Consider the following 24,681-nt stretch of genomic DNA (forward strand, 5'->3'; position numbering starts at 1 on the left):
TGGGGATTCGAACCGCCAACCTTCTGATCAGCAAGCCCCACGCTCTGGTTTAATCCACAACGCCACCTTACATGACAGGAATTCCTGTGACACATCTAACTCGCTCAACTCCCAATACATTACAGTGGTACCTCAGGTTACAGACGCTTCAGGTTACAGACTCTGCTAACCCAGAAATAGTACCTCGGGTTAAGAACTTTGCTTCAGGATGAGAACAGAAATTGCACGACGGCAGCAGGAGGCCCCATTAGCTAAAGTGGTACCTTCAGGTTAAGAACGAATTAAGTTCTTGACATATGAGTACAGTGGTACTTCAGGTTAAGTTTCCAATACTGTGCAAGTTGAGGGAGAGCCAAAAGGGCAAACCTTGCAACTAGATTCATTTTCATTAGTTTTCCTTACAATGCAGCAGCTTGTGAGACTCTCCAAACCCCTTCAAAAACTGAAAGTTGGCCCCAAATGAAATACTAAACAGGGTGGGAAATCTTACAAACCTTTACTATTTACCAGGCTGCAAGTTTCTCATTTTCTAGTTTCTTTCAAAATTCCCGATTAAGCTGCTGAAATCAGTATGTTTAAACAGTTGACAGCTGAAAATAAGCCAGCTGTGCAGTAAGGCCAGGACAAGCTCACTCATCCATTGTTGAGGAAGTATGAGCAAAGCTGCTACATCCAGACAGAAACTGAAGTTCAGTCCTCGAATCTGACTTAGACTACATGTTAAAAGCCAAATTAAAGATGGAAACAGTAGCATAACAGGCAACTCATACAAAGAAGCCAAGCCCACTCACTTCCAACATCCTTTTACACAGCGAGACAAACAGCTCATAGAATTGACTTTATTTACAGACCGTTGGGGGGAAATTGTCACTTAAAAAAAAAAGTTATGAAACAATCTTACAGGGAAGAGTCTATGACCACAAAGTATACTTAAACTAGTTCACTTTTTACAGAAATATTCAAGTGTTCAGTTATTGATGGCCCATATGGATTCCAGATGCCTGGAGCATGTGACAGGTCATTTCTGAAGCCTATTCTGGGCCATCAATACTAGCCACAGCATTGCTTTCAGAGTGCAAGAGCTGGCTTTGTTTTGGACTGTATCAGGTTGTCATTTCACTTTCAAGAGTGGGGAGGAAAGAACAGGCAACTACAGCTACACTTGTGATGAAGAGTCGCTGGTGATGGTGGGCCACTGAGAGAAGCTGCTTTTGACCTTAGCTAGTGGAAGGCAATTTTAAAAGACACACCACACAGCAGCAAGGACAACAATCGGGTGGAACTACTGTTGTACTGATAATTATCTAAGGTCAGTTACGAAGGTCCGTATACAGCAGCCCACTTGCCATGTCTTCAGTGCGCTGAAGGAGGCTGACACTTCCAATGAAGTGGTTGCCCGCTGGAAGTTTTTCTTGGACAGGAGTAGATCAGGATGCACAGTGGCTGCTCTTCCCCCACTTTAGCGACCGCCACATTACGGATGACAAAAAGGATACCGTGGAGAGAGACTTGAGACTGCAACAGGCAAAGCGACTTCACCCTGTTCACTCACACTTGACAGATGCAGCACCTTTAATCTTAAACAAGTCCCACATGTACAGTGAAAAGATCCCAAATCATAGGCACACAAACTAAAGCGTAACTTTTTACTAGCTACTCTTATGTACAGCTGTATAAGGTTTCAAAAAAAGCTATCTGGTGGAGATATATATATATACAAAAAGATGTTTATACATTGGTCTGTACACAAGGGTCTATACATTTAATTTCCGGTGAGGAACCCCTTAAGCTGCTACCTCTATCCTCAAGAGGATTCCCAGCACTTCATTCACATATCTTACAAAGAAAGCCAAACGCAAAAAAAGGGAAGATGCTTTCAGAATTGGAACTGGTCCTGTCAAAGTTCCTTCAGGGTTCACTGTTCAGTCCAGGAGATTATTTTAATCTCAATGTAGACATGGGAGCTTGGACAGGTGCCATGTGCTTTCAGTCACTCAAAAAAAGAAGAAGAATGAAGAAAACTGAAGAAAAAGAAGGGGGGGAAAAGAAAAGAAAACCTTGCACAAAGTGCTAAAACCAAAGCGCCCAAAAGGAAATGCCAGTGAAGCACAGAGTTCCGTGTCTAAGGAGGCAGCAGCAGCAGCAGCAGGAAGACTGAGTACCTGCTCTCCGACATAGCTGCTTACTGCCGGTACTCCAGTTCGTCTACACTGATTACTTTGGATGGCATGGAAGGGAGAGGTTGTTGTAAGACGTCCGAACCAAACCATTTTGCAAGACCAACAGGGGAGCTACTTCGCTGGTTCGCACGGTGGTCAAGCTGTGAGTGCACATGAGGCAGTCCAGTCCGAGATGGCACATTCAGAGGGGGAGTTTGTACACCAACAGCAGATCCTTGTGCACTTGAGCCTGGGGAAGGTGGAGAAGGAGAGAGAGAGAAAGACAGAAAGTGAAATACATGCCTTGAGCAAACATAAGGCTGCTTTGAAAGTGTGATGGGAAGCTTCAGTCTTGGTGGTGAATGGACTGTATGTTTGGCTCTGGGTCAGAAACTCTTATTCAGCTTTTCTGAGAAAAGATAGAACTCCTGAAGTGAGTGGCAAAATAAAAGCTTTCTTCACCCCTGAACTCTATAACCATTGAGAGTACAGCTTGACCATGCTACAGGGTAGGTGCAAGCAGTTCAGTTGCTAGCTCGGTTTGGTGCAGCAGTATTCAGGGGCCAGCAGCATTTCCAAAAACTCTGCTCCCCAACCTCCTGAACTCAAGCATCAAGGAGGCCTGGCCTCTCCACAAGACTAGGTGGCTTCCGCTCTCCAAGGTGGAGAGAAGCACTTGAGCTCTCCTCCAAAATACCACTTGTGACATGAGCCACCATCAGAGCCGTCTTTCCTATTGGGCTTACTGGCGTATTGCGCCAGGGCGCAGACCTCTCAGGGGCGCTCCAGCAAGTCCCGCCAGCTGTGCCCTGCCAACTATATGGCTGGCAGTGGCGGAGGAAGGGGGAGTGGCAAAGAATCTGAAAGCGCCGGCACCCCACGCGGGCGGGCGGGTGGGTGGATCACGTGGCCACACCAATCAGCAATTGGCAGCCCCGGCAGGGCTCCTTCCCTCCCGGTAAAGTGGCTCCCTTGTCCCCCTCTCTCCCCGGGCTGACTCTCTGGCAAGCCAGCAGCTCGTGAGCAACAGCACCGGCAAAGCTGCTCTTCTCCCTCCCTCCCGAGCTTGCTGTAAAGTGGCTCCTCCATCTTCCTCCCTCCCAGCAAAGCGGCTCCCCTCCCCACCCAGCAGCAGCACTGGCAAAGCTGCTCCTCTCCCTCGCTCCCCAGCTCACTGTCAAACCGCAAAGCGGCTCCCCCTTCTCCCACCACTGGGGCAGGCACTTCCTTGTTTTGCTTTTCAAAAGGGAAAATAACCCATCAGTTGGTTTCCCCTCTTGTCTTTCTCTTTCTTTGGTGTTGTGTGTGTGTCTCTGTTTCCCTTTCCTCTGCCAGCTGCAGCAAGCCACCAAGAGGCAGCAAACGAGTGCTTCTGCCTCCCAGCCGCTCACCAAGCTCGGCTAAAAGAAGAGGAAGAAGCTTCAGCCGCCAAACAAAATCACAAGCGGATCTGTGTTGGGAGGCACACTTTGCCTCCCTCCTCCAGGTCCTTTTCACCCAACGCATTGTCAAATTCAACTCTGCAAAAGAGTGTTCTTCTGCTTTAAATGCCCTGTCCAAACCTCAGTTTGCAGAAATGAACTTAGTGATTGCCTCCCCCTTCTGCTTCTTTCTCTCCTCCTACATGTCTCCACTAGCTGGCATTTATATGGAGATCAGTTCTTCCCTGTCTCTCTATTTCTGGTGTCAGCTCCCTAAAAAAAGGTCAACAACTTTGGGGTTCCTCCCCTTAGAAAAGGTTGACAACTCGGGGGGGGGGCACCGAAGGTATCTTTGCACCACGGTGCTGGATATGCTTAAGACAGCCCTGGCCACCATCTGGTATCTTCTAGTGCAGAAATAGGCCTACGTTAGTCTTGCTGAGCGATTTCCTGTGGGCTACCAAAGTGTTTTGAAACTTTACAAAACAAGGCGAGAACATAAAGGATTTATTAACACAGACTAGCTGCAGCATAGCTGTTAAAGATCCAGAATGTGAAGGTCGACTTAAGACAAGCAGTGCCTTCCTGGGCCTACTTAGCTCAGCATTTTTTGCAAAATCTTATCAGCAGGCCAAGGTGATCCACTGAAGGATGGCAGCCCACCATCTGCTTAACTCTGCTCTAGCAGCAAGGAGAAGTACTGTAAGCTGCTTGTTTCTAAGTGAGAGTTTTGCTATTCATGCTAGAAAGGAACCATTTAGAACACTGGCAGTCCCCGACTACCTGGGGAGGGGAAACCTTACCTGATCTCTGTAGCTGCTGCTGCATCATTGCCAGTTGCAGAGGTGTCCCAGAGCGAGGATTCAAGAGAGGATGGCCAGCTGTTGGAAGCGGGTAACAAGGCTGACCAAGGATGGGAGCAGACACTCCCTGGAAGTGAGTCAAGTCTACCCCAGGGGGAATCATACCTGGTAGGAAGAAAAAAATCCCCGATAAGCAAATGATCTCTCCTCAGTTTTGGACACCTATCTGCATTTCTAGCCCAACCATTCCCAAGAATTCAAGGCAAGCTAACAGGTGTTTTGACTCAAAACCACAAACCACTGTTTAAATGGATTTGATTATTTGCTTGGCCCTGGTCATCTTAAAACTTTTCCAAAAGAGATTATAGTTTAAAGCCACCAGCAGAAGTTGCAGTATAACTGTGGTGCAATCACCATGTCTAGGATTTCTGATGGCTTCAAGGCAAAACCACTACCTTCAACTGTACCTAAAATAAAGATTGCTGAAAGCCAGTGCAGACCCTGCAGATTGTTACACTGTTACCTTACCACCCCATCAGGAGGCTTACCATCACACACTGCCTGTTTCAGGTTCTTAGGGAGATCCCAAAGAAATCATGCCCAAATCATAGAATTGAGAAGTTAGAATGGAAACAAGAGGATCTTTTAGTCCAACTCTCTGCAATACAGGAATCTTTTTACCCAAGGTGGGGCTCGAACCCAACCGCAAGATTACGGGTCTCATGCTCTACCGATCACTCATTTAAATTCCACATACAAGGTAACGGAATTCATAAAGGTTGCTGTGCTTAAGTATTCTTTCTAACGTTGCAGTTAACAAGATGGCCTGATAGTTTGTTCCTATGTTGGGGGGGGGGGGGAGAAAGATTACCTGCTTGCAGCAGAGGTGGAAGATGCTGAGGATGAATCCCTTGCTGCAGCATCCTCTGAACTAATCCCGGGGGCAGTTGGTGAGTAGGCCGTACCATTGGTACATGAGGAACCAGGGGGACCTGGTGGACAGGACGGAGGAAAGTAGACCCCGGGACAGGGGAAGCCATGGTAGGGGTCTTTCTCCCAGTGGACTTCGGCCTGTAGTCTTGTTCTTTGGTGCAACGATTGGTCTGAGAAAGTGGCGTTGAACAGGCAGAGCGCTGTAGCGATGCTAGCTTGGTACCTATGGAAGGTGAATTCTCTTGATCTACGTGTTCTATGGACCTAGATGGCAGCAAGCCCTCTGTGGAGAGACAAGAGCAAATCACTTAAGTGTACTATAATTTGGGGTGGGGTTTGGAAAGAGTGCACACTCACTGCCCACGCTGACAAGAAGCCACCGCAGCCAAATTGCCTGTTGAATCGAGCGGCTTATCCCACATTTCCATAACAAACCTGTGGTTGGGGTTGGCTAGGCTTAGCCTTTACCCCCCCCCCGCAAATTTGAATTAAGAACTGCCTGCTGGATCAGCCCCCCAAACTTGGCCCTCCAGATGTTTTTGGGGACTACAACTCCCATCATCCCTAGCTAACAGGACCAGTGGTCAGGGATGATGGGAACTGTAGTCCCCAAAACACCTGGAGGGCCAGGTTTGGGGATGCCTGGTATAGCCCATGATCACATGAAACTTCATGCCTGAAGCAAGGATTTGTGGCCAGGCCTCTCTGGTCCAAATTGGAACCCCTCCACTACCACCACACTGCATAGCTGTGGCCCAGGCACGGCAGAGCTGGTATGAGCCACTTAACCCTCACAGGAGATGTTCCATGCCCTGCTCCTTCACAGTGCTAGCTTCCAAAGGTTTGTTTCTTCTCTACTCACCATTACTGCCTCCCTGTGCTTCATTTTCTACTCTATGGATGCAGAGGAAGCTACACCACGTACATTTGCCAGGAAGGCCTGCCTAATTTTGATTTGTCAATCACATTCAGATGAGAAGATTTAATGAATTTTGGCAGAGAATACCAAGTAGCTTGCCTGTCTTGTCTCTGCGCAACCCATGAACCACAGAACACTCTCCTGCCTATTCGCCAGCCTCTTCAGGAAAGACCCCTCCCTTCTGGCTTTACGGGGATTTTCTGGACAGAATTTATGGCACATGGTGGCAGGGACTTATTTAGACCTCCGTTTTGCCTTTCACAGCACAGATGGCCGACACACCATCCCGTACCTTCACTGTTCCTCAGACCTTCATCTCTCTCACTGCATTTCAGCTTTGCAGGATTTGGTTCATCTTTACTTTTGTCTTTGCTTTCATACATCTTGCGTATCACTGAGGTAGGAGTAAAGGAAGGAGACAGCTAGAAAGAAAACAAAAAGATCACCAGAAATTAGTAGCCCATTGTGTGGGATAGGTTTTGTGCATCGGGCAGCTCATCTAGCTAGGCAAGTTCCAGAGCCCTAGATACACTGGGACCCCAAGGAGATGCTATAGAAAGGTACAACTAAAGAAGAGTTTGAAGGAGAAGTGCCACCAAAACAATAATAATGTCAAGTTCATCTGGTATTACAACACATCCATTAGCTGGAAATTGAAAGAGGGCTTCTACTACACTAAATCTGATCCATTTGTCCTTCGTTTTTCATACAAAATCGGGTCTTTCGATAGCACTAACCATGCTAGTGATGGAAGCAGCAGGGGCTGGAGGAGAAGAGGCATTCCCTCTGTGGCCCATGGGAGCAGGAGATTTCGACAGACGCTGCTGCTGCTGCTGCCTAAGAAAGAGAAAACACACATTAACTGTTGCCCCATCCTCTTTCTGCCTGGCTGGGGAACAAGAAAGCTCCTTGGCTAAACTGTCCTGGGAGTCTGGCCTGCTCTGCTCTGCTGATACAAATCAGTTTGGAGGCAGGAGAAAAATGGGCTAGTTTTTAAGAGAGGAAATGGAAGATACTGCTTAGCACAACACTAAGCTTGGTCTTTGAACCTGGTTCCTTGTGTATTTGGAAAAGAGCAGGACAGACTACCTTTCATCACTAGATCAGAACTCCAGTAAAGAAGCCAAAGTCCTTTCTCCGCCGGAAAGCAGGCTGGGAGAGTTCCAGCCAGACCTGGGGCTGGCCAGGCAGAGCAACGTGGAGGGGAAAGCAGGTCACTTGCCTTGTGCCAAGTGCTTTCTAGGTGAAAGGAATTTCACCCAAAGTACTACAGACCAAACCCTGCAGTTCAGATTCAGTGGTCCCCACAGCTTTTCGCCTGCATCAATATCCAACAATCATTGTGCAAAATATATGCAATATATGCTATTACAAATATTTTTACAGGCACTGCTTGGGTTTCACGAAGTTACATCCCAAGTCCTACGTCAGCAAAACTATTTATGCCTAGCAAACTTGAGACCCACATTTCAAACTATCTTCGCCAGAGCTCTGGGATGAGCCTCCTTTGAAAAATAAGGTAGGACAAATAGACATAGGAAGGGAGCATTGAAACTGCTCTCCCAGCTACCAAACCGCTGTTTATGCTCACCTGTTCCTGAAGCCATCTCGGTTTTTGTCCATTTGTAGTTTGCCAAAACCCGGCTGGTAGAAGTTCGACACCTGCATGGTTAAGTCATGTGGAAGCGAGAGGCCTTCTAATGCTGCTTGCTGCAGTTCAAGTGGACTCATCTGAAATAAAGATTTCAGCAGAGTCGTAAGTCTAAAGCCAAGGCTTTTAAACTGTTAGATTATTATTACAAATTAGCTGCAGATGCCAACACTAAAAGGTTTATTTAGTGTTAACAAGTCTGTACCAAAAGGCAACGTTCCCCTCTTAAATAGGAGGGTCACCACCTCATGCTTGCACTATTTAACCCAGACGTCAGGAGTAAGATGCTGAATTACAGCACAGTTGCAAGGAAAGCACTTCACCTCTTCTGCTTCAGATTATCCTCCAACTCCATCCCGAGATAGCTTATCTGTCAATCCTCATTTTAAAGACATTTGCCTACTGTAAAGGTAGAATCCAAATGTACCTATGAACTAAGCAAGAAGTCATTTCTCAAAACTGTCTGTGAAGAGGACAGTTACAAGGCTCTAACTAGGTCAGTAGAGGTCACAAGTATTTTAGATTTTCTCACTGGAGTGCCCTTGCATGCTGGGCTGAGAGAAGGAATGTTAACTGGAAAAAAAGTTTATTACCCCACCCTCCAGTTTCTTAGACCTAACCACACATCTCCCAAATCCTTTTGAGCTTCTGGCATGTTGTAGGAGATACCTCTCCTACATTCCTTGTACACCCCAACATTGACCAAGACGTTTGCCTTATAATAGGCCACTCTCACTGTAGAAGTCCCAACTTTTCAACACGGCATGCAATTCTGCAAGGAGCCTAACATAAGTGTGACTGAATAAAATACAATTCCTTCATTCAGCTGGATAGAATCGTCGCTGTTTCTAGCAGTGAGCCAGCTAGGCTAGGCTACATTCCACACCCATCATGATTCCAACTTAAACCCCAAAGGGTAGGAAAAGCATTCCTCCCCCCTCACCTGTGCAGCAGCTGGGCTCATCGACTTCCGGATCCCCTGAAATGGATCACCAAGCAGCTGTTGAGAACCTGATCCAAAGCCTGCAATGAGATAAGTGAGCAGCTTCAACATTAAGTGAACCAGTGGCCTAAAAATCCTATAGAAACAGATGATTTTCTCTTAGACATTTTGTTCTAGGAAAGCTGCTCTTTTGAACACAAAGAACTACTGACTGTAGAGAAGTCATCTGGACTTGTTAGTTTGCAATTCAAATTAATTCTGAACCAAGGTTATTATTCAGAGCCTGAGTCCAACTTGTTTTGGTTAGAACCTTTGAGTTGATTGTTTGGCAGGAGTGTGAAACAATGAACTTCCCAGGAGTACCAGTAGGCAGGCACTGGATGTATCCAAAGGAAGCTGATGGGGAGTATTTCTAGACATTCCAGCTCTTACCAATTGGTGAGGAGATCTGATGCCTCAGATAGTCGGCAGAAGCAGCTCGAGTCGGAAACATCTGAGAAATCGGAGGCTGCGGTGGAGAAGGGGCTCTTTGGCCAAGCAGAGATGAGACAGGTTCCAAGCCACTCATCAAGTTGTTGAGGACATTAGATGAAGCAGGTCTGCCACTGGACGGCCCGAGGATCTCCTTTGGAAATAACACAGGAATTTCAGATCCTCCAACTATGATGACTACTTGAAGTCACTTCCCAGCAGCACATAACAGAAAGAAATGCTCCATGAAAACAAGTCTGTCAAGACATTCCAAACTGCCTGCGGCAGAAAGAATTGCCGCCAGGCAAGCAGAATGGGAACTTCATCTACCTGTTTTCTTTTAGGCAGTTGTCAAACGGAGCACAGATTCTATTAAAACAGACATGGAAGGGCAGGCAGGCAGGCTGCAACTTTCTGTAAATATGCAGGGCTGGATTACAACACTTCTGCAGTCATACTAGCTGAGCCAGTCAACAAGAGCAACACTCCTGCTTTTTTATTTATTTATACAAATATTTTTAAGTCATTGTAGCAGCTGCATGCAGCTTCTTGTGGTAAGCTCACTGCAATTGAGTGCTGCAAACACCCATTTGCATGCTCGGAGTATGACAGTTGGACACTTCAGCTAGTGCAAAATGGGGATAGGCTACAACCAGCATTTAATTCCAGTGCTCAAAAGGTTTGCACTGGAGGCTCATACATTATTGAGCCAGGTTCAAGGTTTGTGTATTATCTTACAAGGCCCTTAGTAACTTGGGTCCAGGTTACTTTAAGAACCACCTTATCCCTATTATTATTATTATTATTATTATTATTATTATTATTATTATTAAAAGTTTTACTTTACCTGCAAGATATTCTTTGTGGCCGATTGGCCTTGCATCTCAGGAGGCGTTATTAAGTGGCTTTCAAGGGTTTGCTGAAAATAAGGTGACATGCAGTTTTTGTATCACTTCGTAAGCATTCGTTGCCTGCCCCATCCTCCCACTGCAGCCCACCAGCACATGCAAGAATCAAGACAAATCTACCAGTGTAACGAGGCATCAATTTTATAACTTATAAATTTTAATAGTTTGATAAGCAGGCTATAAGGATGCCAACGTTAGCTCACCTACTTTAAAGACAGAGGTGGAGGAGTTGGTCTTCCACATGTAAATCCTTACTACTGTCACCAGCAAACTGGCACTGGCTGAACCAAAGCTGGCCTGCTCAGTAGTAGTTCCCCATTTACAGAATGCCCCCTCCCCTTATATATTGATATTTAAGTTTTGGACGGTTGGTGAACAGCTTTTGCCCATGCTTTCCTGTTCATTAGGAAACAAATGACATCTAATAAAAAGTAATGAAAGTTCACACAATTTCTAAAATTTAGATTTCCACTCTTTGTGCATTATGAACTCTTACAAGAAATCATTTCCCCATGTCATGGGATGCATCCACTAAGACGCCCTCTCATATAGTTTCAAACTATTGATCCGAAGTATGTCTGCTATACAGTCATACAAGTAGTACGTGTTTGTATATGGAAGTGGTTTCAGTCTGTGCCCCAAGACTAGGTGTGGTTGAAATTCTATCATTTACGCACTCCTTCTCTACTTACATTGACTTTTGGTTGGGAAGGCAGAGTCCCACTTGCCTTCATAGTACTGACTAGTTTGTTGAAGGCGGACATATCGCCATCCTTAAGGTGCCGGGAATCTCTCATGTTTAGTGACTCTTCCATCTGCTCGGCCGTTAAGGGGGCGGCAGGTTTCCTCTCCTGGTCCACTTTCAGGGTTTTCAGCCCAGCTTCTACTTCTTCCACTGAAAGGACAACTCCTGAATGTGCTGAAAGGGTTGGGGTGAGGGGAAAGAGAGAGATAATCAAGAACTAGATGTTCCATTGATGGGGCAGATTCAAGGATGAGAGAGATTGCCAGAAAGGAAGAGCACAAGGATACGGCACTAGCTCCATTTTTGTTCCAGGTCACTGCTTTAAAGCGTCAGTCATTCCAAGGCCATGCAAGGATTTATGCACATCCAACACCGAAGCTGTAGCTAAATCAAAAATTAAGATTCCAGATCTTCCAAACAGCAAATAAGAATCAAACGAAGAGGTGACACAGACATCTTATGAGACTCTCAATAATGTATGAGTCAGAGATAACTCTGAGCCCTGTGAGTAACTTAGAAGCCAGCCAGACAGCTTAGCAGAATTTAGATTACATACAAGGGTTGAAGCGTATAAACAGCCACGCATATTTGTATAGTACAAGAGCTATTAGGACAATGGGTACACTCCAGCACAAAGTAGCCCTATAAAGCAAGAGAGTGGGGACAATAGCACTTTCCAGTGGACGACACCCCAAGGCACATGCACAAATGATCTGCAACTTGAGCAAGCTTTCTTTGAGCCATTAAGAATACGGACAATTTCTTCCAATAATTTTTCAATGAAAAAAAACCCTATTTTTCAAATAGTGGTTTGCCTAAAACAGAATAAAAGATCTCTTGGGCTTCTTAACTATGGGTCTCTCTCAGGGTTCTAAGTTTTTACTTGCAATACCAGGGTGCTCTTGGAATGCATGCCTTCACTTCTATGCAGAAGCTACATCTGAAAGCATATATTCTGCTTACAGGAAGCTGCACTTTCATGTAATTATTTGATCCTTATGTCGTGTCAGTCAATGCTGAACCACTGGTGTTTGAAGTCAGACTATAATAGAGGCGGATTTTCTATTCACAAGATCATACGTATGCCTTCCATTACTGCACCTCAGCAAGATAAGAAACCACAACACGGTCAATTCAGACCCATCTGAGCAGAAGCTACTTGCCATTTCACAAAAGCAGTTAACCCAAGCAAGTTCAAGGCTGTTGTATAAAATTGTGACACTCCAGTCTTGTGTTTTCCAGGAGCTCGATGGAGCAGAAGTTGCCTACATCTACTATAGAGACTGAAGAGTTGTCAATAGAGACACCAAGTGCATTGTTTGTTGCCTTAGAATGGCTTGTCCATTCTCTAGTCACAGATCATGCAAAGCCACTAAATATGCATCACAAAGAAAACAGTGCTCTAAAGCAACAGCTAGCCATTTAGGCAAGATGCTTCCAGTTAGGGAACAGATATTGGAACACAGAGGCACCATGAGGTAATAGGTAGTCTTAGGTCTCGTTTAAGAGTTAATGGCCAAAGAAATGTAAATGAATGTATTTCCATAGCAGGAATTGCCTTTTTATTTATTACAGAACAAAATTGGCACCCAATACTGCAATTCAGATGCCCTGACAGTCATGCAGATGCAAGAAAGGACCCAAATCACTTAATGTTCAAGTACATTCAGCAAACTGTAGCAGGAAGATAGAGACTGACATCTGAGCACAGGGCTTGGCATTAGTTTGGGTGGAAACTCTTAGAGCAGGGATTTCCCAGTTTTCCACTGTGCATATTCACTGGATGAAAATTCCAACTCCTGCTCCTGACTGTCATTAGGATGCACCAAATCAAAGACACGTATTTATGAACTCCTCAGCATTTTTGCATGCCAGTATCTGCTGCTCAGACCTGCCGCTGAGATTCTGAACTGAAACCAGATTCTAATGCAGCACATGCAGGGGAGCTTCTGAACATGCACAAGCAACATGCAGATCAGCCATGCAAGCCTTCTGCGGTACATGCAATTTAAAAAGGTGGGCCTCAGTAACCAAGACGTATGACATGCCAAGATTTCGGCAGGAGAATTTATGGCTCAAGAATTCCTTTCCCACCTTCAGCCCTCACCCCAACATCCACTGCAAAGCTGCCATCTCTAGTACTGGCCAATTATATTTCTTTTTAAGATATCCAGATTTGTACGACATCCAGAGAAGCCGCAGACTCCCTAGCTGAGAGATTAGTTGCAGAAAACTTTGCTTACGTTATTGAGGCAAGAGATGCTGTGGTGCAAGCTTGGGTGAAGAGCAAGAGCCGCTCAAGTGGCAAGCTTTGCAGTGCTCGAGGCTTTCGCCACCAGCTTTCAATTTGGAAATTGATTCAGATGCCAGGAAGGGTTGATACCAGGAGCTTCGTTTACACCAGGAGTTAATCCTGCTGTTATAGCCTATGGATAAGGATCAGGCAATAGCAAGGCAATGCAGATATCCATAGGGATCCCTGAAGTCAATCTTAGCACTTCCTGGCCGAGAACCAAAGCTTGGCACTTGAACATGTTTTTGCCGGAGGCACCCAGAGGCATCACAACAGCAGAAGGGGGAAGACTTACTGCTCTCTCTAAGCTTCTCCTTGTTGGCTGAGAGACTTGAGAGGAGGGGTTTTAAGTCCACTTTGGCTTTCTGCAGCATCTCTAAGATGTCCACTTTGTTTTCAGAATGGTCTTCCAAAGGAATGGGAGCAAAGTAGTTTCCAGAGTTCTGACCAGGGGACAGAATGCCTTGCTCTAGACCTGAAACAGTAAAAACCAGGACGACTGCCTTGTAAGTCTTTTCCGCTCTCAGGAGAACAGAGCAAAGAGGTTTATACTCTCGAGAGGAGACAGCATTCCACAAAGAGACACACTCCTACCCAAGGAGTTTAGGGTTCTGCTCCAGAAGCTGAAGAATCAGAATGAAGAAAATGCCACGGGCAAGGGGTCCTGCAACTTTCTAGAAGAAATACAAATGGCCACAGAAAGGACAAGACAGTATTACCTGCCAGTCTCTCCAACTCTTCATGGGGTGTAGATCGAAGGCTGCTCGAACGGCTTCCGGAACGGCTGGGATTGGAAAACCAGCGGCTGAACCTGCTGGCCGACACAGCACCTTCCGCCAGCACATCTTCTATCATCTATATAATAAAGAGAAAAGGGGTAGGTATTGCAGGCAATCATAACCAAGAACAGGTGTCTGATCCCTGCATAATCCCTTGGACTGTAGCAGGCCTGCTGTTTCCAGAATTCTTCCAGGAGCAACCACACAAAGCCTGTTCTCTGAAGGTTAGTCCCCAAACCACTTCTGTTGGCAGTTGGCACTTTGCCCTGACAGCAGAAGTGTGTCCTGGAGTCCATTAAGGGGCCTCAATTTACTAATCCTAAAGGTCTAGATCAATGGTGAGGGCCCTTTAGCCCTCCAGATGTTGCTGAACTACAATTCCCATCAGCCCCAGCAAGCACAGCCAATAGTCAGGGATGATGATGGAAGTTGTACATCTGGAGGGCCAAAGGTTCTAGAACCTTAGGATAGTCAACAATACTTCATACTGTTCAGCCTCCCCCAGTGGCAATCTTATTTGTTTTCTCAGAAGCAAGTGTCCAAGGGGACTTAGGATTCCAACCCAGGAGGTGCTACTTGTATTGCAAAAGGCAGCTTCCAAAAAGAGGCACTTTTGCCTCCAATGACCAAGACTTTGTTGCAAATGTACCATGTCATTCTTGTATATGCAAAACATTACATAAAAAAGGGCTCTGTTATTATACAGTCGTACCTTGGATCCCGAACGCCTTGTGAGTTGAACGTTTTGGCTTCCGAACACCGCAAACCCGGAAGTGAGTATTACAGTTTGCAAACGTTCTTTGGAACCTGAACTTCTTACGCTGCTTCCGATTGGCGGCAGGACCTTCCAATCGGAAGCTGCACCTTAGTTTCCAAACATTTTGGAAGTCAAACAGAATTCTGGAATGGATTCCGTTCGACTTCCGAGGTACCACTGTATTTGCACATTTATTTATTTGATAAAACTTACACGCTACTTCAAAATTGTTTACAAAAACCCAACAGTATTGATTAAAACATTCAATAAATTAAAATCAGCAACAAACTAAAAACACATCAGCATTTTATATATCTGCATAGGCTTTTCTAAACAAAAATGTTTTCAGCAGGAGCTGAAAACAAAGTAAAGGGCACATGCCTGATTTCAATAGGCAAGGCGTTCCAAAGTGTATATGCTGCCACACATGAAAAATGAGTTCTTACAAATGTGGACCAGGTATTATGTGGCACCTGAAGAAGTGCCAGTTTTGCAGATTGAAGCAGCTGAGGGGACCTCTTTGCGTATCATCATGTATGTAGGGAGCCTACTTGAGGGCTCCCATACGGGTCTGAACAGCAGTCTATCAAATTTAGATCAAATCAATCTGCTATCCTATATTTTACTAAAGTATCAAATGCTATTTTGACTGTGGACAAAATGGGACCCTCTATGATGACCTCTTATTGGCTTTACTAAAGGAAGAGTGGACCAGGAGTAGAACAGAGTTCAGGATGAATTCCTCCTGCCTGCCCTGTGGAACTTGGAAGCTTGCTAGGTACCCACAGTTAAGTATTAACTAAATCATTTTTTATGCTATGTCAAGTTAACACCGTCACCCAACTTCAGACATGGCAACTCAAGGGTCCTTCTGCTCTTCACAGCACAGCACAGCACCACTATCAACCAGCACCACTGCTTCTGATTGGCAAACACATCCAAGGTTGAGCTTTGATAAGCTACTTTTGAAGGTGTTCCCTCTTTACTCTTATGAGGGGCAGGGGTAATTTTTTTGCAGGCCATGCTTGAGAGGGAAAACCTACATGCATAGAAGTGAAGGCTGCGTTCTGCAAGCCTAGGCATGACCCTGGCTGCTGCTGCATTGCTCCCACCCTTAAATCCAAGGCAATCAATTCCTTCATCCACCCAATGTTTCCTATGAAGCCCGAGTTCCTCTTGCACAATAACGCCTTTGTTGTGTGGCAAGTCAAAGCCTGAGAGATTGCATTTGGGTGTCAGGTATTCAATATTGAAGGTTAACTAGTCTTATTAGTTTATCTTAAGGACTGTATGTATATGAAACTATTCAGCTTTGAGTAGTCCAGATATACCTAACCCATTTTGGGGGATAAGGGGTCATAGATTCAAACAAATAATCTGGAGCAGGCATAGGCAAACTCCAGCCCGCCAGATGTTTTGGAACTACAATTCCCATCATCCCTAGCTAACAGGACCAGTAGTCAGGGATGACTGGAATTGTAGTCTCAAATTATCTGGAGGGCCGGAGTTTGCCTATGCCTGATCTGGAGTATCCAAATACATAAAATTTTAGGTCTTGTTTTTGGGAAGGGCCCTCAATATTTTGATTAAAAGTGAATTCAAGCAAGTACGAGCATCATACCTACACACACACAAAAATGTGTGTAGCCTCAAAATCTTTCCTTGGATAAGTCTCTCCTGGGGCAACTGTGTATAGCTCCGTATGGAAACATCCTGCAGATTTCAACCCCAACATACCTACCTTGGAATAAGACAATTTAAATAAAGCTTCCTGTTTTTAAAACTAAATATATCCAATGAACAAACAGGCATATTCACTTGCTGGTTTGGGAGAAAGTCTCACCCACTCAATCAAGTCAGAAGTTCTTGTAGTTGTGCAAACCTCAAAGTTGTCCCCAGCACTTCCTGTTAAAACTAGAAGCCTCGTGGCTCCCACCACCAAAGTTCCCCATCTAAAATTATACCAGAGTTTTCCATAATGCAGCTCATAACCCATACCACTACTAAACATATTCAAACACTGTTGCTTACAGTAGCCGGAGGAATTTTAGAAGACCTAACTAAGTTCGGAAGGTCATTGACTTCATTTATTTGACTTGTTTCTTTAGCTTTTTCTCAGTTCCTATCACAAGGAGTAGTATTTAAAATATTTTATACCCCACCTTTCCATAAAAAGCCTATACAGTGACACCTTGGTTTAAGAACAGCTTAGTTGGATTAAGAACGCTGCAAACTCGAAAGTAGGTGTTTTGGTTTGTAAACTTTGCCGTGGAAGCAGAACATGTTTCACTTCCTGTTGAATGTGTTCCATTTGTAAATTGAGTCACCCGCTGCTATGGGAAACCATGCCTTGGTTTAAGAACACTTTCGTTTAAGAACGGACTAAGTTCATAAACCAAGGTACCACTGTATTCCAGATGATCTAATTCAGCATAGCTCACTGTCTGCAAATTTTCACAGAAGGGTGAAGTACAAGAAATGAAGCCATATCATCACTACTTCGAAACATGCAAGTAAACCCACCCATGGCAGAGGCGGGGGCTGCCTTGAAATATTCAAGTATTTCCACTTCACTTGACAAAGTTTTTCAAAGCCTTCTACAGAGCAACAAGACAAGGGAAAAGCCACTACCAGAAACAGGGTGCATTAGTTCAAGATGGTAACCATCATGGCAAAGTTGGGTGTTTTTTTAAAAAAAAACTTACCGAAGCCAAGCCAGGAACACTCTTATCTAGGTTGAAGAACTCATTGAAATCGAACTCTCCTGGAGCTGGTTCCGGCAGGACTATTTCCCTTGGGACTTCTTGATCGGCTACTGTCTCCTGGCCAAGAACAGATTGCACTTCTGCCTCTTCTGCTAACCCGCCATTGCATTCTATTCCTTGGGAGGGATAAAGCCAAAATCAGCGCACACAAAATAATTTCGAGAGGCAACAGGAGCCACTCTTTGACACCCAGGGACACAGCTGCCTGTTTCAATTGTTATACAGGTCTACAGGTTCATAGAATGCTTCCCTAAGTTACATTTAAATATGCGTTACTCTCAAGTTTCATCAGAGTTGCTCCAGAGAACGTTCAAAACAGATACCAGAAAGGTGCCAATTGTATGCACTGTTAAGTTTTCAGGCGGCTAAAGAACTGTATTTCAGTGCTGCTAAAATGACGTTTTTACAGTCTACAAAAATGCATGAAGCCTTAAGGCCTACCAACACCCAGTTTCATTAGAATGCAGCCAGACAAGGGGCAGATGGGGCCAATTTAGCTATCTGTTCCCAAAATCTCCCAAGCAAAATTTTGCTACTTACCTAGAATGCGTCAACACTACAGCTACAATCTTAACTACTGTATTTTTTGCTCTATAAGACTCACTTTTTCCCTCCTAAAAAGTAAGGGGAGATGTGTGTGCATCTTATGGAGCGAATGCAGGCTGCGCAGCTATCCCAGAAGCCAGAACAGCAAGAGAGATTGCTGCTTTCACTGCGCAGCGATCCCTCTTGCTGTTCTGGCTTCTGAAATTCATAATATTTTTTTTCTTGTTTTCCTCCTCCAAAAACTAGGTGCGTCTTGTGGTCTGGTGCGTCTTACAGAGCAAAAAATACGGTATGCCAAGCATGTCCCACTGAATTCAATGGAGCTCACTCCCAGCAAAGCAGTTAGGATTGCATTCCAACATCTTATCCTGATTCCAAATTAAGAGTGCATGAGATACTGTCCTTCAGGAAGGCTGCAAAAGGACCTCAGATTAAGGCCTTAAATCCCCAGTATGACAGCTATGTACCACATGCATCACCTGCTAGCATCACACTAGTTACCTTGTTCACTATCACCCAGCCTTGCTTAACTAAATTTTTTCCTTGGTCTAGACAGGCATCTGAGGCTTACACTCATTTAAGCAAATAATATTCTAAAATGAAAACCTCTTATGGGTAGCTTTACAGCACAGCAGACACAGAAATGCCCTCTATACCAAGTCACACACACCTAGGCCCTATAACCCCACTCTAAAGAACTCAAGTAAAGATGCATCTCATACCTGCATCTACAAGCCAGAAGACTGACCATGAAGCAGAGAAAGTTCAGTTAATGGCCAATGACAGAAATGGATAGAAGCAGACACTTCAATGCACAAAATGCCCCCCCCCCCCTTTTCTGGGCCACAGAGTTTTTCTCCAGTTAGCCAATACACAAAGTTTCTGTGTTAATACCTTCCTTCAGAGAAGTTGGACGCCGTCTTGTTCGCTTCCGCCCTTTATGTTCTTCCTCTAGTATTTTATCATCAAAGCCAGTAAGTTCGATGGTTTCCGACTGACTTGTGGGGCCAGCAGAGAACCATTCCGGCTCCTCCTCAGTATAGGAGTCATTCCTTCGGCGTTCTCCAAATACACGCTTGCTGTCCCCATATTCTCTCTAAAGTTTACGGGGAGAGACGTGGAAAACATTCAACATGTGGTCTCTAACCAACCATAATAATCATCCCTTTAGTGGGATCCAGCTTTTAATTTTTTTGTGTTGAATCCAATCAAGTCCTACTCAGCACCGACCTACTGAAATTAATGGGCCTAGCTTTGCCATGTCTGTTAATTTCGAAGTTTACCACCCAATGGGCCCAATTGGTCCAAGAAGGGCCAATACCGGATACAGCCCTTTGCTTCTAAAGCAACATTCCTCTCCATCCCTCTTTGCCGCCAAACAGCCTTCCAATTCAACACAATCCAAAGGCTACAGGTGTTTCTGCCATTATCATACCTACAGCAAAGGCATTTATACTTTACTGTATAACAGGAAAGTGCTGTGTTGTTTTCTGAACTTGCTCTGGGATGCCGTGGTGCGGCTTATACAAGTGGTCAAGAAAGTCTATCAAATACAAGAAGCAGGCACAGGTACACCTTCCGGTGTGGTTTTAAGGACTAACCCTGAAACGCTTGTCTTTGTACTCCCTGTCGCGGTCTCTGTCCCTTGCGTCTCTTGAGTCCCGTGAGTCCTTCTCACCACCTCGGTGGTCTTTATCAAAGTTTCGGGCAGAGATTATTCTCCCACTGCCAATCCTACGGCCGCCAATGACACGGACACAGTCATTTTCTTTCTCCAGTGGGCTTCCTGCTCTTCGTGAGCCTACAGCTGCAGTCACGTGGCAGCCCCCTCCAAAGCTTCGCCGCTGTGGACTCAGAACCACATCCAAGTCATCTTCTTTTACCCGTTCTCTGGGATCTACAGGTTGAAGAGATTTTAGTTACATGTCAGGAATGTGTTTATGTGTTAAAGAAAGTAGGTGCTACAAGCTCTATTCACAAGCATGGCAAAATCATTTTACATATTTGCTGTGATTGCAAGGAGTTGAACTAGAGGACCCAACCCTACAATTCTATGTTATATGTAGTTTAATTCATTACTCAAATCTGTCCTAAAACAGTATTCACTACAATTTTAAGTAACTCTATTGCATGCTCCTTCCTTGTTTTATCCTGCTTTCTGAAGCACATACTGAGCCCCATGAAATAGTCAAAGCCACACAGGAATCTCTATATTTCAGTTTTGTGATTTATGTGCTTTTGTGAAGTGCTCACCCACTATCCTTCTCATGAGCGAACTCCGATCTGAATCCGAGTCCTTCTTAAGTCCTTCCACTGGTGAAGTCCTTCCAGAATTTGGATATAGTGACGCATGCCATTTTTCAGGATCCCAAACTCCATCACTGCAACGTTGCAAAAGATGCACATCACTCATGTTTGACCCCCTATATATTTAACATTTCTGCAACCAATGAAAGTCATAAGTTGACTAACGATTAATAGAAATACCTGTCATATTTTTCTGAAAGACATGATGGCCTCCGTTTAGAATGGGGACGCTCTTTAATGTCCAAGAGCTCTTCCTGGAGAAAGGGGAGGGAAAAAATGATGGTATTCTCAATTTTCCACCATGACAATTTATTGTACACCATATTTCATGCAACACAGCAAGAAGGCTTGTCTGGTATCTGTTTTGACTCAAAAGGAGTATTTAGAAAACAGCCGAAGGAGTGTCTGTTTGGGACAGGGGTCAGCAGACTTTTTCACCAGGGGGCTGGTCCACTGTCCCTCAGACCTTGTGAGGGGCCGGACTATAATTTGAAATTCCTATGCCCTACAAATAACCCAGAGATGCATCTTAAATAAAAGCACACATTCTACTCATGTAAAAACACACTGATTCCCGGACCGCCCGCGGGCCGGAATGCGAAGGCAATTGGGCCGCATCCGGCTCTTGGGCCTTAGTTTGCCTACCCATGGTTTGGGAGGATTATACCTTCTGTGGAGTTTAAAGGATTTAGAAGCTGAAAGAATGTAAGATTCCCCATAAATAAGAATCTCAAATGCTTTCTGAAAGAAGTCCTTGTACATGGGAGATTGTTCCATGCAAGAGACATCAGTAATGTGCTGTCTGGTGGCAGTTACTGCAAACTGACAACTGTCCTGCTGAGATTACTTTCAGGAAATCACACAATGGTCCATTTACTATATGTAGCAGCTATACATCTTTGAAGAACATTTCTACTGAAGGCTTTCAATGTTATTTTATACTGTTCATTTTTACAATGCGGTCCTGCCTAGAAGCACAGGCCTTCTCCTGGAATACTTGGTATAGCAAAAGTGCAAAGCTAAATAGAATTTTATATATATATATATATATATATATATATATATATATATATATATAAAATCTCCTGCTTTTCAGCATGTAGATGAATGCAGGCATCTCTCCACTGACATGCATACCAAAAGGAGGTGGGGCAGAATAAGGAATTCCCCATTTGCATGTGTCCCGGTGATGAATGCAGCGGACCGGACCGGAACCCTCACATAAGTGGTGAATCCCCTATATATGAATTTTAAAACTAAACCTCCAACATTTAAAACCTCAAGAATCTCAAAAGAGACTAAAACCTCTGAGAACTATTCAGGGGTCAAAGGCCTCCAGGAATAAGCATTTTGACCAGGTGACGTGAAATTAAATTAGATCTTAAACCCTAATTACACCTACAACCTATGTTCTGAAACAAAATAAAATTTCAGATTAATATTGTTCATTTGGTGAAATAAATTTGCTATCAGTCACTTCAGTGGCAAAAATTAGAAGGGTGGTGTTGCAAATCTTTATGTTTAGGTAAACTAGTTTAATATAAAATTCTTGTATCATACACCAGCTTGTTTAGTGTGGTGACAAGTTGGAGCTCTCTAGAAGGCTGTTAATTAGACCTATCCCTTAAATGAGTTCCTGTTAGCTTTACTACAAAAACAAGGTTTAGGAATTAAATCCAAAGAAGAAAAATCTCACTGACTTCTATATTTGTATGCTCATTTACAGGAAAATTACAAGATTTTGCAGACTGATGGCAACTATTAACAGCTTGATTCGACTACCATTTCAGAAGCAATTTGATACTTATACAAGAAGCATAAAAGCTTACTTTTGTGTAGCGATGAGGGAATTTCATTGCACCAATCAATGTATCGCCGTTCACAACTTCTGTCATTCCCCCCCTTTTATCCATAGTTGCTTGGAGGCCTTGAACATGCGCCTGTTAAACACACACACAAAATGGAATGTACAAAACCATGCAACGTAGTTTCACTTCAAGCATTCCATATGCACTTATGACAACTTTTGCCATTCTGAGCACATTACAGGCACCTGGACATTTGATGGTAGCCTGTAGTATGGATTTTTCAAAACTGTTTGCTGGCTTTACTCCTTCAAAGCAAAAGTCTCCAGGTCAAGAGTTACTACTTTAAATAGCCTTTTTACATACATATTGTTGGCCAACAACTTACAATAATAGTGCTTCTTTCAACAACCTATGAGTATGAAGGAGATAAAGCAACATTGGCTGACTCACTTTTCTGCTTTAGGAGAGTCAAGGACCAGAGTATTGACATTCCAGGATACCGTGATGCCTCCCTGAGAAAGTTTCCCTATCAAGACCGCTGCAGTTAATCATAGCTATGTTTATAAGAGAGACCCTATGTTCAAGGAGACAAGCATCCTTATCACAGGTCAAAAGCACATGGGGAATGCCACATCAGTACTTCCAGATAGCTGGGGGTGGAGACAGACCATATTCGGCAACAAGTCCTTCAAAAGGGGCACAACAAGCTCTTGTGGGAGGGGCCGTAGCTCCCATGTGCTGCATGCAGAAGGTCCCAGGTTCAATGCTCAGCATCTCCAGTTCAATAAGAAAAAAAGGACAACAGCCATAGCAGGTAATGGACCCTCCTGCAGCCTGAGACCATGGAGAGTTCTACTATTGACTAGTAATGCCTTCCCCAGCATGGTGGCCTCCAGGTGCTAAACAGGATGCTGTCAAGCCTTAAACCTGGGAACTTCTGCATCTAAGCCATGGCCTTTCCCCTGAACATAAAGATTCTAGTCCTCAAAGTTCTGAATAAAGGAATGTCTTAAATAGGAAGCTGGCTTATACCAAGTCAGACTACTGGTTCAATATTACCTACAGTGACCAGTAACAATGGCTCTCTAGATTACAGGTAAGGGGCATTCCAGCCCAATCAATCAATCAATCAATCAATCAATTACCCTCCACCCTAAGGCCTTCCTACTGGGAGGACTGAACCTGCATGGAAGAAAAGTCCTCCTCCACTTCCCTCGATACTGTTGGACTCCAACTCTCATCAACCCTCAAGCCAGCGGAGCCAATGGCCAGGGATGCCAGGAGTTGTGGTCCAACAGGCTGGTTGGAAGAGGCAGTACAAGGAGCGACACAAGCCATTCCGACCAAACTGCAATGGAGGTTTCCACGGTGCTCAACAGGTAGCCATATTCGTCAACTCCTGCCAAACATTATTCCTATTAAACGCGGGCGCGCACACACACGTACACTTAACCCGCCTCCAATCTTAACTCAGAACGTGGGAAGCCACAACACTAGGCGGGAGGCGCCTCTCCTCACGCGGCGACCCCTTCCTTCCTTTCCATCCCATCCTTGGGGGCAGTGTCATCTTCGACACCACTCCGCTCCTCCCCGCCGCCGCCCCCCACTTTCGTCCCTTGGATAACCCATGGCTGGCCGAGACAAGAAGCTGCAAGCCGTGGAAGTGGGGTGGTGGAGCAGAAGCGGGTAGTAGCAGCGGCGGCCTACCTGGCAGGGCTGTTGTTGAGGCCGGCCTGCACGCGTCGCAGTAGTAGTACGGAGACGCCCCGCCCAGGCAAAGGGGGGACGGTTTTCCGGGGAGGCCGCACACAGCGCCGGCGGAAGCGGGAAGGGAGAATGTGGCTCCTCGGCCCCCGCCGCCCCGAGGAGAGGCGCCCCCTGCCCCACGCCCAGCAGGTGACTCAGCGGAACCCCCACCGGGGGCCCAGGCCGCGGGCGGCTTCTCACCTCCCTCGCTGGCGCTCCCTCGCTGGGTGTCTGGCCTTCCCGCCCCCTCTCAGTCCGGCCAGGGACGAGGACGACGACGACGGGGGCGGCCGCCGCCGCTCCCTCAGACCCCGCCGTCGCTTCTCCCGTCCTTCCTCCTCCTCCTCCTCCTCCTCTCTGTGCACACGGCCCGTCCGCTCCTCAAGCTCAGCCCCGCCTCTCCCTCCTCTCCTCAGCCGCCGTAACCGGGGCCTTCGTTGCCCACCCCTCCCCCTTTAATAGCCACGGCGCATGCGCCACACTCGCTCCTCGCCGAGCTCTCGCTTCCACCTTTCCTCCGGCTCGCGCACGCGCAGTGTAAGCCGGCGGGCAGGCCCGCAGAGAGCGTGCCGTTGGCGATTGCCTGCCCAAAACGGGTGAGTGGGGGCGGGGGCGGGGACACACACATACAAAACAAAGTATAGGAACTTCACAGACTACTTCCAAATTCGAATTCCCATTTCTCAGCTCTGGCGAGATTTATAGTTGTATAAATAAACCCGCACAC

The 24,681-nt window shown here is 45.4% G+C and overlaps 2 protein-coding genes across 9 annotated transcripts in view; one reads left to right on the forward strand and one right to left on the reverse strand.

Moving 5' to 3' along the window:
* Nucleotides 1-825: 825 nt before the first annotated feature.
* EIF4ENIF1 (eukaryotic translation initiation factor 4E nuclear import factor 1) lies at nucleotides 826-24,432 on the reverse strand. Of its 5 annotated transcripts, none has more exons than XM_083417616.1 (19): nucleotides 24,156-24,432; nucleotides 22,230-22,340; nucleotides 20,581-20,654; nucleotides 20,347-20,474; nucleotides 19,695-19,990; nucleotides 18,988-19,189; nucleotides 17,488-17,663; nucleotides 13,966-14,101; nucleotides 13,542-13,721; nucleotides 10,901-11,127; nucleotides 10,148-10,219; nucleotides 9,262-9,454; nucleotides 8,830-8,909; nucleotides 7,827-7,966; nucleotides 6,973-7,072; nucleotides 6,528-6,657; nucleotides 5,255-5,599; nucleotides 4,384-4,548; nucleotides 826-2,409 (listed from the first exon to the last, which is right to left on the reverse strand). In XM_083417616.1, exons 2-19 carry the CDS (start codon nucleotides 22,311-22,313, stop codon nucleotides 2,183-2,185), a joined length of 2,955 nt encoding a protein of 984 aa, XP_083273742.1. In that variant the 5' UTR covers nucleotides 22,314-22,340; nucleotides 24,156-24,432; the 3' UTR covers nucleotides 826-2,182. The 5 variants fall into 5 exon arrangements, with proteins under 5 accessions (XP_083273742.1, XP_083273745.1, XP_083273744.1 ...); XM_083417619.1 differs by having other exon boundaries at nucleotides 6,973-7,065; nucleotides 7,826-7,966; XM_083417618.1 differs by having other exon boundaries at nucleotides 6,973-7,068; nucleotides 7,826-7,966.
* SFI1 (SFI1 centrin binding protein) overlaps nucleotides 24,003-24,681 on the forward strand; it is a 33,902-nt gene continuing 33,223 nt past the window's right edge. For 3 of the 4 annotated variants that reach the window (XM_083417541.1, XM_083417543.1, XM_083417544.1), the window contains exon 1: nucleotides 24,405-24,550. In XM_083417541.1, coding sequence (XP_083273667.1) covers nucleotides 24,426-24,550 — 125 coding nt within the window. In that variant the 5' untranslated portion in view covers nucleotides 24,405-24,425. Of the gene's footprint in view, nucleotides 24,105-24,404; nucleotides 24,551-24,681 lie in introns of those variants that run through there. The other variant, XM_083417547.1, reaches the window with a different exon arrangement.

This window comes from Podarcis tiliguerta (assembly GCF_965153285.1).
Source record: "Podarcis tiliguerta genome assembly, chromosome: 16".
Lineage (NCBI taxonomy): Eukaryota > Metazoa > Chordata > Lepidosauria > Squamata > Lacertidae > Podarcis > Podarcis tiliguerta.